The sequence below is a fragment of the Centrocercus urophasianus genome, unplaced genomic scaffold, assembly GCF_019232065.1.
Source record: "Centrocercus urophasianus isolate 14NV4802_14NV808 unplaced genomic scaffold, USGS_Curo_1.0 seq_63, whole genome shotgun sequence".
In the NCBI taxonomy this organism is placed as follows: Eukaryota; Metazoa; Chordata; class Aves; order Galliformes; family Phasianidae; genus Centrocercus; species Centrocercus urophasianus.
The window spans coordinates 160,363-174,207 of record NW_024885233.1 but is presented as its reverse complement, the minus strand read 5'-3'; the positions used below and the strand labels follow the sequence as shown (position 1 = coordinate 174,207).

Sequence of the window (13,845 nt, the reverse complement as noted above, 5' to 3'; positions counted from 1 at the left end):
TATTTCCCATTTGGGTGATGGCTTTGTGGCGTGGAGACTTCCAGAAGGCTTCTCATCTACCTCATATTTCTCTTTTAGGGCAGATGGGTTGTGGCTGAACAGGATTCAGTGAGGTGGAGCCTGAAAGCTCCAAGTGACTTCAGGTGATCCAAGCTGACCAGTTTTGAAATAAATAATTGAAAAGAGGCAAATAATCTGTACAAATGGTTTTATAACCAGCATTGAGCAGGATATTTGCTAGCCTTCTCCTTGGATTTTCAATTCAGTCTCACTCAAACTTCTCCCAGGGAATAGAATCAAACCACCTCTTCACTCAATTAAAACGCAGCAACCAAATGCCCACTTAGCTGCTCTACATAGGCCGGGTCTACTTTGTCTGCAGCTGAGCAACACTTACTGACATCACTGAGTTTGATATTAAATCATTTTGGGAACCCAAACTACCACCCCTCGTGCTTCACTGAAGATTATCATGCACTTGGGCATCTTGTACCACACAAACCTAATTGCAGATGCTCACTGAGATTAAGACCTTCCCCGTGGCCTGGGTGTTTGTAGATAAGCACATGCACTTGACCAGGAGTGTTGTTTTCCTTGCTCATTTTGCAATATCTCTCTAAATGACATCTGCCTTGTCTTTTCCTTCCTATTGCCTCCAAAGGACACTGATAACCAAGTCTGGAGGCATTTAAAGATGTTAAAGATGTGTAGATGCGATGTTTAAGGCTGTGGTTTCATGTTAGGCTCAGCACTGCTGGGTTAATGGTTGGACTTTATAACGTTGGAGGTCTTCTCCAATCTGAATGATTCTATGATTTCATAATGTTCTTAGTAGAAATGCTAAGTGCATCCAGAGGCATATTCCTATGTACTACAGCTGTGGTCATTTGCAAGGCTCTATTCTTCTGGTTTGAGGAAGAAGTAATTCTCATTTTACATCTGGTGCAGTGATGACGCAGGCCACGAAGAGAAAGTGAGGCTCACAATAGGAGCAGACTTTGAGGTTCAGACAGGGAGAGCCAGATTCATCATATCATAAATATTCAATTACCTACACGGTGACTTCAGTGGCAATTAGCTGGGCTGCTCACACTCCCTAGCATTGTGCAGCTATTCTGCTTTGCTAAATATTTGCTGTTTTCCCCTTATGCAGATTCCAGAGATTTAAGAATATTTGGAAACCAAACTAAATTGAAATTCACTATCAGCTGTTTTTAAGTGTGCATGTGAAAGGCTTTCTGCCAGCGGTTTCCCTCTGCTAGGAAGCTTTGCCCTGCACTCCTTGCTGGACTATGTGAACGTGCAGAACACGGGTTTTGCATTTATTTCTTCCTGCCAACCCAGGCTCTAAAAGCAGTACAATGCATTCTGCAGAACTGATCCCAAAGCTGGCAATATCCACCAGACTTCCTAATTTTTCTCTCCTCTTTCTAGCCCTATGCTTTCAAGGGCACCAGCACTGCTCATTTCCAAGCAACTCTGTAGCAGTCATCAGGCTCAGAGGAACAGCAATTTCCTCATTTTAGAAGGGCCTTTTTTCTCCTTCCTTTCCCTCATTCATTTCATCACATAAAGTTTTCCCTCTCATGGCCCATCTATCCACCTTTACTTTCTTCTCCATAGCTCATCACATCTATTTATTCCTCCTCAGCTGTTCTCTCCACGTCTACCCATTCCTCCCCCTTCCAGTTCCCTTCTGCCTCCCACACAGATGGTAGCACTGTAGAATGAGGTTTTCTGAGAAACAGACTTCATTCCCTCTGTCTCCCTGATTCTATGTCTTTGTTTAACAGTCTTTGCCCCTTGCAGAGAGTTTCCCACTTGCCACCAGCTCCCCCCAGGCTGGGAAAGGGAAGCAGAGAACTTGACACCAGCAATTAAGGAAAAAAAGGAAAAGCGCTCTGAATTCCTGCCCATTGAAGTCCTTGGCTAGTTCTGCTTGCTGCAGCTCAAGGTCAGTGCAGTCAGACCCATTACAACAAGCCCCAGACAAACCAACAGGGAAGGAGCAGGTTTCCCTGGCTCCTTGAAGGGCACCTTTTTTGCTTCAGCCCCCCTCCCTGCCCACCACATTAGCAAGCGCATCTATTCATCTGTCTTCTGTGTGTGCAGATGAAAGCTGCATCAATTCTGCACCAATTGGAGCAGATGAGTCATTGCTGGCTTTGCTGTAAGGTATCCCTCTTAGAAGGTCCTGTTCCCTGCCTCATTCCCGTGTCCCATAATCTTCTCCTCACATTTTTGAGTTAGAAAGAAAGCTGAGAAAATCTGCAAGGAGGAGCTGAGTGCAGGATGCAGTGTGAAGCTGCACCCCGCAGCTGTACGGGGTCTTCAAACATCACACTCACACTTTTGCTGATACTTGTACCGTATCAGCAAAAAACAATTCAGCTTACACAATGGGGCTATGCCTCTGAATTCATGCTTGCAGCCAAAAAGGACCATCCACAACCTCCAGGTGTCCTCCAGCTGAAAACATGGAATCATAAATATCCCAAGTTGGAAAGGACCCATAAGGATTGTTGAGTCCAGCCTCAGGAATTCCTACTGACTTCTATCAGGGCCATGCCAAAAGAACCTGAGTTGGCAGAAAAGACCTTAAAAATCTTCAGTTCTCCTTCCTTTACCTCCCTTTCAGATCTTTGTCTTTCTCACCTGTCTGGAAAAGCAATCGCCTAAAAGTTCACTTTTTCAGAATAAATAAGAGTGTGATAAATACCAAAGTTCCAAAGCTCCATTCTCCTGACGGTGAGTTAGCTGTCTTGGCTTTTGGGCAAGGAATTTAATGGGTCTCTTGGACTAGGCAAGCATTAATGCTTCTCCCTGCCCATCCCCACTGTCCAACAGCACAGAGAAGAATTTTCACTGTGCAAGACAGATGCAGAACACCAGTTGGTTTCAAGAGCTTCCCAGATCCATTTGCCAAGTTCGGTAGGTCTCAGCTGCCATACCTGTATTTTATCATTTAAGACCAAACCAACTTTCTAAGGAACAGAAAGTGGCTCTCTTCTCCAAGGAAGCTTCCCTTTACTGGGTGCAATTTGCACTTGCTGAGACCAGCTCACAGGACTTAGTTACCATCACAGATTCATCTGTTTGCACCAGCTGGTAGATTATGAGCAGGTAATTTTAGCCTGAAGTCTGCAGATTTTGTTCCATTATTGCAGACTGCACATAAACAAGGAAATGAGAATTCAGCCACTTCAGAGAGGTACCTGAAAACTTACAACTATATGACTTTCCCAAAGGGAGGAAATAACATCAAAAACAGCATAGTTCTTAGTACCAAATATAGGGCAGCTGAGGGACCAGGCTGTTAGAAACAGGGTGCTACTGGAGGATCAGTGCTGTTGCTGGCTTCCAACATGACCTCTGAATGTCAAAAACATGTGGAAATGGGATTTATGTCGTACTGGAGGCTGAGCTGACTGATGCTAGATCTTCAAATGGAAGAAAGCAAGGTTATGTTGAGTATTGCCATTACCAAGAGGTCTTGGCTGAGGTGGCCAGGGGGAAAACAGCTGGAACCACAAGAACGAGAGGTGGTGGCCTCAAGTTATTCCAGGGGAGGGTCAAGTTGAATAGTAGGAAAAAAAATCCTCTCAAAGAGTGGTGCTGCATTGGCACAGGCTGCCCAGGGGGGTGGTGGAGTCAGTATCCCTGGAGGCATTCAAGAACCATGGTGATGTGGCACTGAGGGACATGGTCAGTGGGCACGGTGGAGATGGGTCAGTTGTTGGACTTGATATTAGAGGTTTTTTCCAACTTTGATGATTCTAAGGTTGTGAAGCCCAAGACCATTCTTACAGCTGTTTCTTCTCCCAGAAATAGCCCATAGGCAAATGCCCCCAATACACCAAGGTGGCTTGGAAATGTTAAGAAAAAGCAGAGAGCTCATTTTGTTTCCCAGTGCTCCAACTCCCCAGTCCTGGTAGGGCAGACAGCCCTTCTGCCCCTGTCCGTGCTGCTGAGGCAACAGGCACATCAAAAGCAGCAAGATGCCATGCCTCCAGCCAGGCAGTGTGACGGCAGCGTACAGTGACTAAGCCATTTCCCATCTCCAAGAGGTGCTGTGGTGGCGGATGAGGTAATGCAGTACATCTCAGTGTTGCCATAAATCTCAGAACAGCTTTACGTAAAGAGTTTGTGTCATGTAGCTGGGAGCTTTTCAGCCACCTCCACTCTACTTTGGACTGCAGCGCCCAGCAAATGCAATAAAACAGCGTGAATGCATTCAGAGTGGGAATCGCATTCTGTAGAAGCTCTTTAGCAGGCTCAGTGTACCAGGGCTGGGCTGTGCAGCCCTCCCAAAGCACAGCCTGGAAGCAGCAGCACTGAGCTGCACCACTCACTGCTGCTGACCCACTTCCCTGGGATGAAATATTGATGGATCCTTCTCCCAACGTGCTGTTCGCTGCTTCTTGCATCCCAGATTAAATGCTTCCCACCCAACGAGCCCTTTGAATTTTGAGCATCAAGAAGCTGAGAAGCTTTCAGCAGGCAGCAGCCTCAAATCGCTGCTGGCAGTATCTGTGTCATGCCTGTGGCTGCATCAAGACCTGGAACCTCAGCCATCACATCCGCGGTCCTTGAGCCTCACAGGATCTGTGTAAATTAATGCTACAGTTCTGCTTTGTTACCTACTCTTACCCTATGTGAAAATAACTCCAAGAGCCCTAATAAGAGCTATAAACCTGCTCGCTGTCTTGTGCAGACAAACCCTTCTGCATGTGCCTTGCAGCTGCCCTGGAACATGGCAAGAAAAGGGAAAGCAGCATTGAAACAACCCAGGACACAGAATTTTGCCTCCATGGTGTCACTCCATGAGGCCATGAGACTGCATGAGAAGTCACTCCAGATCTCCGTTACTGGAACAAGGCTGTAGCCCTTACCTTTCAAAACTGCAGGGCATTAGATCCCAAGCCTTTCTCTGGGACAGCTTTGCTCAGCCGTCCTCCCAGAGCGCTGCCTGCTCCAGGATGAAGGCCACCACCTCCCCCAAAACCCTCAGGGTCTGCCCAGAGAACAGAAGAGCAATTCCCTGTTGTGTCCATCCAAACACCTAGCAGGAACCTCAGCAATACCCCAAATGCAGAAGTGCTTTTGGTACCTCCAAGCTTTGCAGTTCTATTTCCTTTACGGTGTGCCAAGAGAGGAGATGGGGAGAGGATTCACCCTCCTAATGCTGCTTTTAAAGCCCCATCTTGACAGTCATTGCTCCCACTTCTCTCTGAAGTGCAACAGACACGAGCAAAAAAGAAAGCAAAAAAAAAAAAAAAAAGAGGAAAAATAATAGGATGAGAAAAGAAAAAAAGAACAATAACAAAAAAAAGGGTCATCTCTGATACTGTACAATAGCCCCAGGGACTGCAGTAAGCAGCAGCGGATTTGGCAGCTCTCTTCATCTTACGGGCATCCTGATAGACCCTTCAGATGGAAGCCTCTCATGGCATCAACCCTGCTGCATCTCAGCTGTGGCCAAAAAGATTGCAGATTCCATTCTGCAAGATCTGAAAACTGTTGCTTTGCAGCTGAAATGTGAGGAGCCCCTGCAGGTGGATGGGGAGTAATTCAGCAGTGACCTTCTGGAGATCTGGGAAGTCTCCAATGCAGGAAGGCTGCCCTATATCCATCCTTCCTCCCCGCATCCCACCACGGATGGAACCGCTGCACCACAATTGTGGCCACCCGCCAGCCAAGGGATGAATATGTGCAGTTAGGGGAAATTCTAGATTTTTCTTCCTGCTGCAACTGCATGGGTGAGGGGCTGGAAAGATGGGAGCTGCTGAAGGTCGTGGCTGTGAAGGTCAGAATGTGGAGGTTGGTCCCCGTTTGGAGCAGGGAGCTCTGTCCAGCTGCATCCTCCCATTCCTCACAGCATCCTGCCCAAGTCCCATCCAGAAGAGGCTGCCACCACCTTCCTATGGCCCCAGCACCAAAGTTCTCCCAGGCTGATCTCGGATATGGCATAAAAATCCTCTCCCCCCTCCTCAGTGGGGACCAAGACCTCAGGCAGGGACCAAGCTAACACATCTCTGCACACATGGATGCAAAAAGAGCTACACAAAGAGGTGCACAAAGTGTTCCAGACACCCCTCATGCATTTCATTCCCATCTGATGTCCCCCTCCCATTTGGCACACTAGCTCTCCATGAGGAGCTTGATTTTGGTTTTGGTCTGTTTCTCTTTGTAAGCAACTTTTCAGCACAAAGCAGGGGACAATATCAAATGCTATCCGTTTGGTATCAGAAATATAGCCTCACCCCAGCAGAACAACCCCCAGCTCCTAACCTGGAAAAAGGAAACATTAATCAGCCAGGGCTATTAATTACCAGCACTGCTTGCTCTGCATAGCCTCCTGCCTGTGAACTGCTAGCAATTAGACATTTCACATAGCATGATGCAGGCAGAAAGGAGCAGGAACACAGCTGGGAACCTGGCAACAGCCTTCCAGCGCTGCAGCCTCCATCCCAGCTCCCTGCCTCTATCCCTGGTCCTCCCCCCATCTCAGCTCCATGCCTCCATCACAGGGCTTCAGCTTCCATCCCATTTCCCAGCTCCATCCCAGCTCCCTGCCTCCATTCCAGATCTGCAGCCTCCATCCCAGCTTTCTGCCTTCATCCCCTCTCCCAGCCTCCACCCCAGCTCCCAGCTCTATTCCAGGGCTGCCTGACCTTGAAGGACATGTGCCGAGATCCTTGCTATTTTGGGTTAAGACATGTTGTTATTTATTAACAGGTATTAAAATCTCCCTCCCCTCTCTCCAAACTCCCCCCCGGTTAGTGGTATGCAGGGGGAAAAGCAGCAGCCTTACCTCTGTCCTCCAGTGCTGGCTCTTGCGCAGAGAGGAGGGATGGTGGCAGAGGAAGAAGGGAGGGTGGGGGAGTGGAAAAAACTTGGGAGTTTCCCACAATGCACCTCTGCAGACCGCAGGAAGATGGAGAGCAGGGGAGGAGGGCAGAGAGTGCTCCAATCCGGAGGGGAGGGCTGGGACAGGATGCCAAGGGGAAGGGATGGGGGGGGGGGGGGGGGGGTGGGGGACAATGCACCCCTCATCTTCTCCCCGCCCCCTCCCCACAGCACTGAGCATGCAGCAATTGCAGCCACCAACTTGCAGCCGGGGGGAGAGAATGGGAGGGGGGCAGCCCGGCAATCTGAGATGCTTCTGAGTGTAGGGAAAAGGGGTAAAAAAAAATAAAAATAAAAAATAAAGGGATTTTGGGGCTCATGGCACTCAGGATTTCTGAGGATGTTGTTAGAAATGCTCTCATACAAGAAATGCTTTGTATAGTGCAGGGAAGGAAGCTAAAATGTTGTATGGGGGGGGGGGGGGGGGGGGGGGGGCTGTGGCATCTCTGTTCTCTTCTCCCTGAATCCTCCCAGGTTGAAATCACCTCACAGGACATTACTGGGGCCAAAACCTTGCATTTCCCCATGGCCAGGTCCTGGGACTTCTTGTGGGACTTTTAGCTGGATTTGATCAGGAAGTAAGGGCTATGATGCTTGTCCATGTTTGAAGCAAACTACAGAAAATCCATTGCAGGAGAGCGCAGGAGGAAACCAAGTGCCAGCACAGCACGCAGTGCTTCAGCTCAAGATGCAGCAAGGTGAAAGCAGCTCCTTCAAGGTCAGAGGGAGACCTTGTCTGTTGTATGGGCCTTGGACATTTGCCATAGGCTTCATGCAATAACTACAATAAATAATGTCATAGCAGGTGAAATCTGCAGTCGTCATATTTACTTATAAGCATTTTTCCCCTTCAGTATATTATGGTTATCATAATTCAGCATCTCTGCTGCTGGTCCACCTGCAACTTGTTGTCTGCAGAGACTGTTCCTGTACACAAACAGACCTGCCAGCATCACCAAGTTGTCATAATTTTAGCATGTTTTTCCAGTGCTGAGTCCGGAGCCCAGGTAGATGCAGCTTTTGAATGCCAGGATTCTGTGGGCTCCCTCGAGGGCTGTCGCAGCTAATAAGAATTCTCATTTTCATCTCCTGTTACGTGCTTTCTATCCTCCTTTCTCCAACCACACCTCCCCTATTTTATTCCATTATCAGAAAAATCACTGTCCACTGCAAAAGATTCTGCTTACATATTTCTTCTCCTAATAACGTTTATAGTACCCTATACTCCTAGTGGGAGGTTTTTTATTACAGTAGTTTCCACATTATTTATTCTGTTCTATAATAGGACTATTTGTCCTTGGTCATGTCTAGCTCTCATCGATGAAGCTTGCCTTTGGTTTATTATTAGTATGCTGCGTCCATACCTGATCATTACAACTGGTTTCTTTCTCAACAGTGTGATATGCACCTCGGTCAGCCAGAGCAGGACTGAGAAGATCTGATTGTTGTAAGGTCTGTATGGTAATTCTCCTGTCCATTAGTATTAATGCCCACTGCTACGCACATAGACGGCACTCCGCTGGGCAGCCTGATCCACAGCAGGGGTTGGAAATGAATGATCTTTAAGGTCCCTTCCAACCCAACCATTCCATGGTTCTATGATCCTTAAGACCCCTTCCAAACCAAACACTCTGTGGTTCTGTGATCTTTAAGGACCCTTCCAACCCAACCATTTTATGGTTCTGTGATATGATTCTGCTGCTCTCGTAGCTAGCATAGCATCCATTAAGACTATTTTTCATTATTCTCAGGAGACAATAATTTGAACAAGTTGCTGAAGTGAGCCTGTGTCCTACAGGTGCATTAGGAAGCCCTAGTATTGCCAGTGAAGGGTTTTATCTCTTCTCTTCAAAAAAAAACCCTGAAAAATGATTCTTCAGCAAGCAGGGTGGCAAAGAAACGGTTGGAGCTATAATTGAAAACCACTTGTTGTCTGCTGGTAGCTTAGCAATAATCACTGCCTTGCTAAAATAGGAGCAGTTCTCATGGTGAACACGTTTATTTGGCAGCACTCCATTGTCATTTGTCAGGATTTCCCATCAGCCTCGCTAATGGGACACAGTGAAAAATTATACAGGTTTATAATTTGTCAAGAAATGTTGTTTAAAACAGTCCTCAAAGATTTGGCTTTGGCTTCTTCAAGGCGTGACCAGAAGATGCCTGACTTCAGCTTGGGCGCTGCATTTTCCCCAGGGCCGATCTTTCTGCCATGCCTGCAGAGTGGCTGTTAGAGTACTGTGAATCTGTCTCTTACTGCTTATCTCTGTCCTCTGGCCCTTTAGAATGGCTTTTTAATGTTTCTTGTATTACTTGTACAGAAATACATCTCTTCGGGTGTTCTACTCCTACCATCACCATTCCCATCCATCCCCTCTCCTCTGTTATCCACCTCCCTCCTTGCTGAAAGCCACTTATCCCATGTTAAATTTTACCCTTTTCTCCTGAACCTAGCTCATAACTGCTAGCAACCCTGTATGATCTCTGCCAGGGAATTTCCCCATGTTATGCTTTTGGGCAGAACGTTCTTGTGCTTCATTGCCAGAGCCACCTGTGCCTCACCAGCAACAGGTTGGTGGGACCTGACATCATATCCCACCAGCACCTTTGTAATTATGCGTTGGCTTGTAAAGTCTTCTCCCAGTTTCTAGCTTTGAGTGACACCCTGTTTTTCTTCCCTCGATGATTTTCTGCCCTTCTGTGTCAGTGTTTTTCCTCCTCAATCTCTGAGCCAGCAGCAACCCCCTTGTGAGCAGCTCTGTCCCTGTGAAGTTCACACCAATACCCCTCACTGCCCTTTCTGAATGGGTGTGAGACTGAGCCTCAAGCACCACTCTGGCTGCTCTTGGTTCTTATGTATTCTCAGGGATGTCTCATAACAACGTTGAAAGAGCACTGATTCCTAACCCTTGTTTCTTTCAGGTGATTTTCCATATCCAGCAATGGCAGGAGAAGAAAGCACCGTCCTCTTGGAAGCACTGGAAGGTCTCACACTGGAAGACTTCCAAGACTTCAAGAAGAAGCTGCCACACGTTGATAGCAAAGAAGGCTGGAACATTCACAGGGATGAGCTGGAGAAGTTCACCCATCCTTCCACACTCATCAGATTTATGCACAACAGCTATGGGGAAGCTGCTGCTGTGGACATTGCCATCGGATTGTTTGAGGAGATGAACCAGAAACACCTTGCTGAAAAAATCCTTGATGAGAAGGTGAAAGGTAAGCAGCCAGGGTAAATTTTTATCTCCTTTGGCTTTTGAGTGCTGGGGACAGGGGGAAGTCAGTAAAAGAGAAGGTTTCAGCTTTGTGGTGAGTCTGGAAAGCGAGGGTGTCCCACTCATCCTATCAGCGTTCCTCTTCTTCCTTGCCCCATAACGCACTGAGGCCACAAGCAGAGTAAGGCCTGTGGGGACAAGGCCAGGGTGCCTGGAAGGGGCAACAGTGTTCCTGTACAAGCAGTCACTGCAACCACAAGGTCCAAGCAGGCAGATGTTTGCTAAGCTGGAAGACACAAGGGACACCTTGGCGACATTCCTGGTAGGGCTCAGAAGAAGAAAGAGGGCTCAATGGATGGCACATAGGAAGTGCATAACTGAATTTTCTATCGAGGCAGAGCACTGAAATAAATGTCCTGTGCTGTTGCTGTGTCAGGAGCATGGCTGTGCTTTGGAACTGACTCCACTTCTGTCTGGTGCAGAGTACAAGCAGAAATACAGAGAGCACGTGGCCAGAGAGTTCCTGCAGTACAGAGAGGTGAATTCCTGGCTAGGGGAGAACCTGTCTGTGAGCGACCGCTACACCAACCTGACCATAGCCAGGAGGTCTTGGAATCAGCATGGAGATGAGCCTGGAGATGTCAGCCCTGACACTGTCACCACACAAACGCTCTTTGAACCCAGCAAAGACGGCCAACTGCAGCGGATCACAGTGCTGGTGGGTGCCACTGGCATGGGGAAGACGATGACAATCAGGAAGGTGATGATGGATTGGGTGGAAGGGACCCTCTGCACACAGTTTGACTATGTCTTCTGCATAGACTGCAAGGAGCTTTCCTTTTCCAAAGAAGTGAGCATGGTGGACCTGATTTCAAAATGCTGCCCTCAACAGCGAACACCAGCTGGAAGGATTTTGGGTAACCCGGAGAAGATCTTGTTCATCTTTGATAGCTTTGAGGTCCTGGGATTGCCCTTGTCTCAGCCCAAGGACGAGCTGAGCACTGACCCCACAGAAGCCAAACCACTGGAAACCACCCTGCTGAGCTTGCTCAAGAGAAAAGTCCTCCCTGAGTCCTCTGTGCTCATTGCCATGAGACCAACAGCTCTCAAGAGCCTGGGGCAGTGCCTGGAGGGTGAACATTATGTGGAAATTCTGGGGTTTGCAACAGCTGCAAGGGAGGAGTATTTCCACAGGTATTTTGGGAACAACAATAAAGCAGATGTGGCCTTCAGGTTTACCAGAGGAAATGAGGTCCTCTACAGCTTGTGTGTCATCCCCATCATGAGCTGGACTGTCTGCACCATCCTTGAGCAAGAGCTGTTCAAGAGGAATCATCTTCTTGCATGCTCAAAGACCACCACACAGATGATCTTGTTCTACCTCTCCTGGTTAACAAAGCACAGAGTCAGTAATGCCTGGTGGAACCTGCAGCAGTTCCTGCACAAGCTTTGCTCCTTGGCTGCTGACGGCATCTGGAAACACAAGGTCCTCTTTGAGGAGAAGGAAATTGAGGACCAAGGCTTGAATCAGCCAGAGCTTCTCTCCCTCTTCCTCAATGAGAAAGGTTTGGAGAAAGGTACAGACCACGGGAACGTCTACAGCTTCAGCCACCTGCACCTCCAGGAGTTCTTTGCAGCAATGTTTTACGTCCTGGAGGACCAGGAGGAAATGCTCAGTGACTCACGGATCCTTGCGAAGGATGTGAATATGTTGTTAGAAAGCTACCACACGTTTAGGATGGATTTAAACGTGACGGTGCGGCTCCTGTTTGGTCTGGTGAACCCCCAGTCAGTAGAGTATGCAGATGAAGGAATTGGGTGCAGAATTTCATTGCGACCTCGGGAAGATCTGCTGAGGTGGCTTCAGACAAGACACAGAGACCTTTGCCATCCCCGTACAGGGATGACAGTTGAGGATTTGGACACTTTCCACTTTTTATTCGAGACAAACGAAGAAAGCTTTGTGCAGGGCGTGTTGGGCAGATTCACAGGAATAGCCTTGCAGGGCGCCAAGCTGACACTGTATGACCAGGTGGCTCTTTGCTTCTGCATCAAGCAGTGGGCTGGGCTGCTCAGTGTCACCCTCCGGAGCTGCTCTTTCCACCAGCAGCATCGCAGGCAGGAGCCAGCCAAGGGTTTCCCCTGGTGAGTACTGACTCTGTGCTCTGTATCCACAGAGGTTTCCCCTTTTCCCTTGCAAAGCAAAGTTCTGGAACATTCTGGAATTGTGAATGCCTCTTTCAATCCAAACACCACCTCCTGTCCTCACTGATGGTTTAGTCCCTTAGTGGAGGATTTTACCTCTACTTGGTGAGAACTGTGGGACAACGTGGCCATACTCATGCCCTTCTTCCTAGGCAGAGCTGGCGGCAGGAGGAGCTGCACTCACCTCTGTACCCACTGTGCCAGGCACTGGGGCATCCAGGCAGCTTACTCCAGAGCCTTAGGTATGGATGGCCCTGCCCTGAGGCACTGGGTGGGCACCTCCACAGGGTGAGGGGCTGCACTCCCTGTGTGCTGCAGGGCAGTGGGGCAAGGTGTGCCTCCCTCTTGCAGGCTGCAGTGGTGCGGGCTGACAGAGGGTGACAGTAAGGCACTGGGGACGCTGCTGGCCACACTCCCCAGCCTGGTCCACTTCGAGCTGGGCGACGGAGCGCTGGGTGATGATGGTGTGAGGATGCTCTGCACCGGGCTGCGCCAACCTGACTGCCGCCTGCGTGTCCTGCGGTGAGCAGTGCCAGGATGCCGCCTTCCCTGCGCGTCCCCATGGGAGTGTGTCCCCAAGCATCCTCCAGGGAGGCCGTGTCCCTCTGTCCCACCGTGGCTGGGAGGCACAGGGGGACCAGCACTGCTGAGGCTCTCTCCTGCAGGCTGCGGTACACCCACCTCACCAGTGCCTGCTGCCAGGACCTCACCGTAGCACTGGGCACCAGCACGTGCCTGGAGGAGCTGGATCTGTCCTTCAGCGCTGGGCTGCGGGACGATGGCGTGACGCTGCTGTGTGAGGGGCTCCAGCACAGCAGCTGCCAACTGCAGGTGCTGCGGTAAGGGCACACGGCACTCCGCACACCAAGCGGCTGCAGTGCCACCACCGTGCCCTCAATGCTGCGATCTCCCCTTTGCTCTGCAGGCTGGGGAGCTGTAGCCTGACCGGCGCCTGCTGCCAGGCCCTGGTGGCATGGCTTGGGCACAGCCACAGCCTGAAGTGCCTGGACCTGACTGACACTGAGCTGGGAGCTGGGGCCTTGCTGCTGCTGCGGCAGCTCCGCCATCACAACTGCACGCTGCAGACGCTGGGGTGAGTGTGGCCATGTGGACTTGGGGAGCAGGCGGGTCCTGCTGGTGCTGAGGCTGTTTCTCTGTATTCCCTGAAGGCTGAGCACATCCACGCTGAGCAAGGATGCGCTGCAGGAGCTGGTTGCCCTGCAGGCACTGAAGCCCAACTTGAAGGTCACAGATCTACTGGAACACGAGGCCCCAGAGACGGGTGCCATGGCACGACTGACCTTCCAGCGCAGCGTCTGGGCAGGCAGGGGGGCAACTGTTCAGGGGCGAAAGGGGCTCCCCTCCTGTCAGGCAGCCCCTCCCCACACTAGGAGCCTGTGCTAGCCGGGCTGTGCCCTGCTCTTCCTGCTGGTAACATTCCCCCCTGGTGCCAAAGGAAGGCCAGCAAGTTTCCAAGCAGTTTGAAGGCTTGAATAAAAAAGGGACGTTCACATTGAAA

General features: G+C 49.7%; 2 protein-coding genes across 3 annotated transcripts in view; one reads left to right on the top strand and one right to left on the bottom strand.

The window, feature by feature from the left end:
- The window catches only part of CEND1 (cell cycle exit and neuronal differentiation 1), a 10,496-nt gene extending 3,620 nt beyond the window's left edge, over positions 1-6,876 (bottom strand). Inside the window, exon 1 of the mRNA XM_042836758.1 lies at positions 6,815-6,876. The gene's annotated coding sequence lies outside the window, so the exon portion shown is untranslated. The remainder of the gene's footprint in view (positions 1-6,814) is intronic.
- The window catches only part of NLRP3 (NLR family pyrin domain containing 3), a 26,202-nt gene extending 12,357 nt beyond the window's left edge, over positions 1-13,845 (top strand). The window contains exons 2-9 of one of the 2 annotated variants that reach the window (XM_042836750.1): positions 8,306-8,361; positions 9,829-10,125; positions 10,604-12,266; positions 12,479-12,568; positions 12,678-12,848; positions 12,992-13,165; positions 13,252-13,419; positions 13,496-13,845. In XM_042836750.1, coding sequence (XP_042692684.1) covers positions 9,849-10,125; positions 10,604-12,266; positions 12,479-12,568; positions 12,678-12,848; positions 12,992-13,165; positions 13,252-13,419; positions 13,496-13,730 — 2,778 coding nt within the window. In that variant the 5' untranslated portion in view covers positions 8,306-8,361; positions 9,829-9,848 and the 3' untranslated portion in view covers positions 13,731-13,845. The remainder of the gene's footprint in view (positions 1-8,305; positions 8,362-9,828; positions 10,126-10,603; positions 12,267-12,478; positions 12,569-12,677; positions 12,849-12,991; positions 13,166-13,251; positions 13,420-13,495) is intronic. The other variant, XM_042836751.1, reaches the window with a different exon arrangement.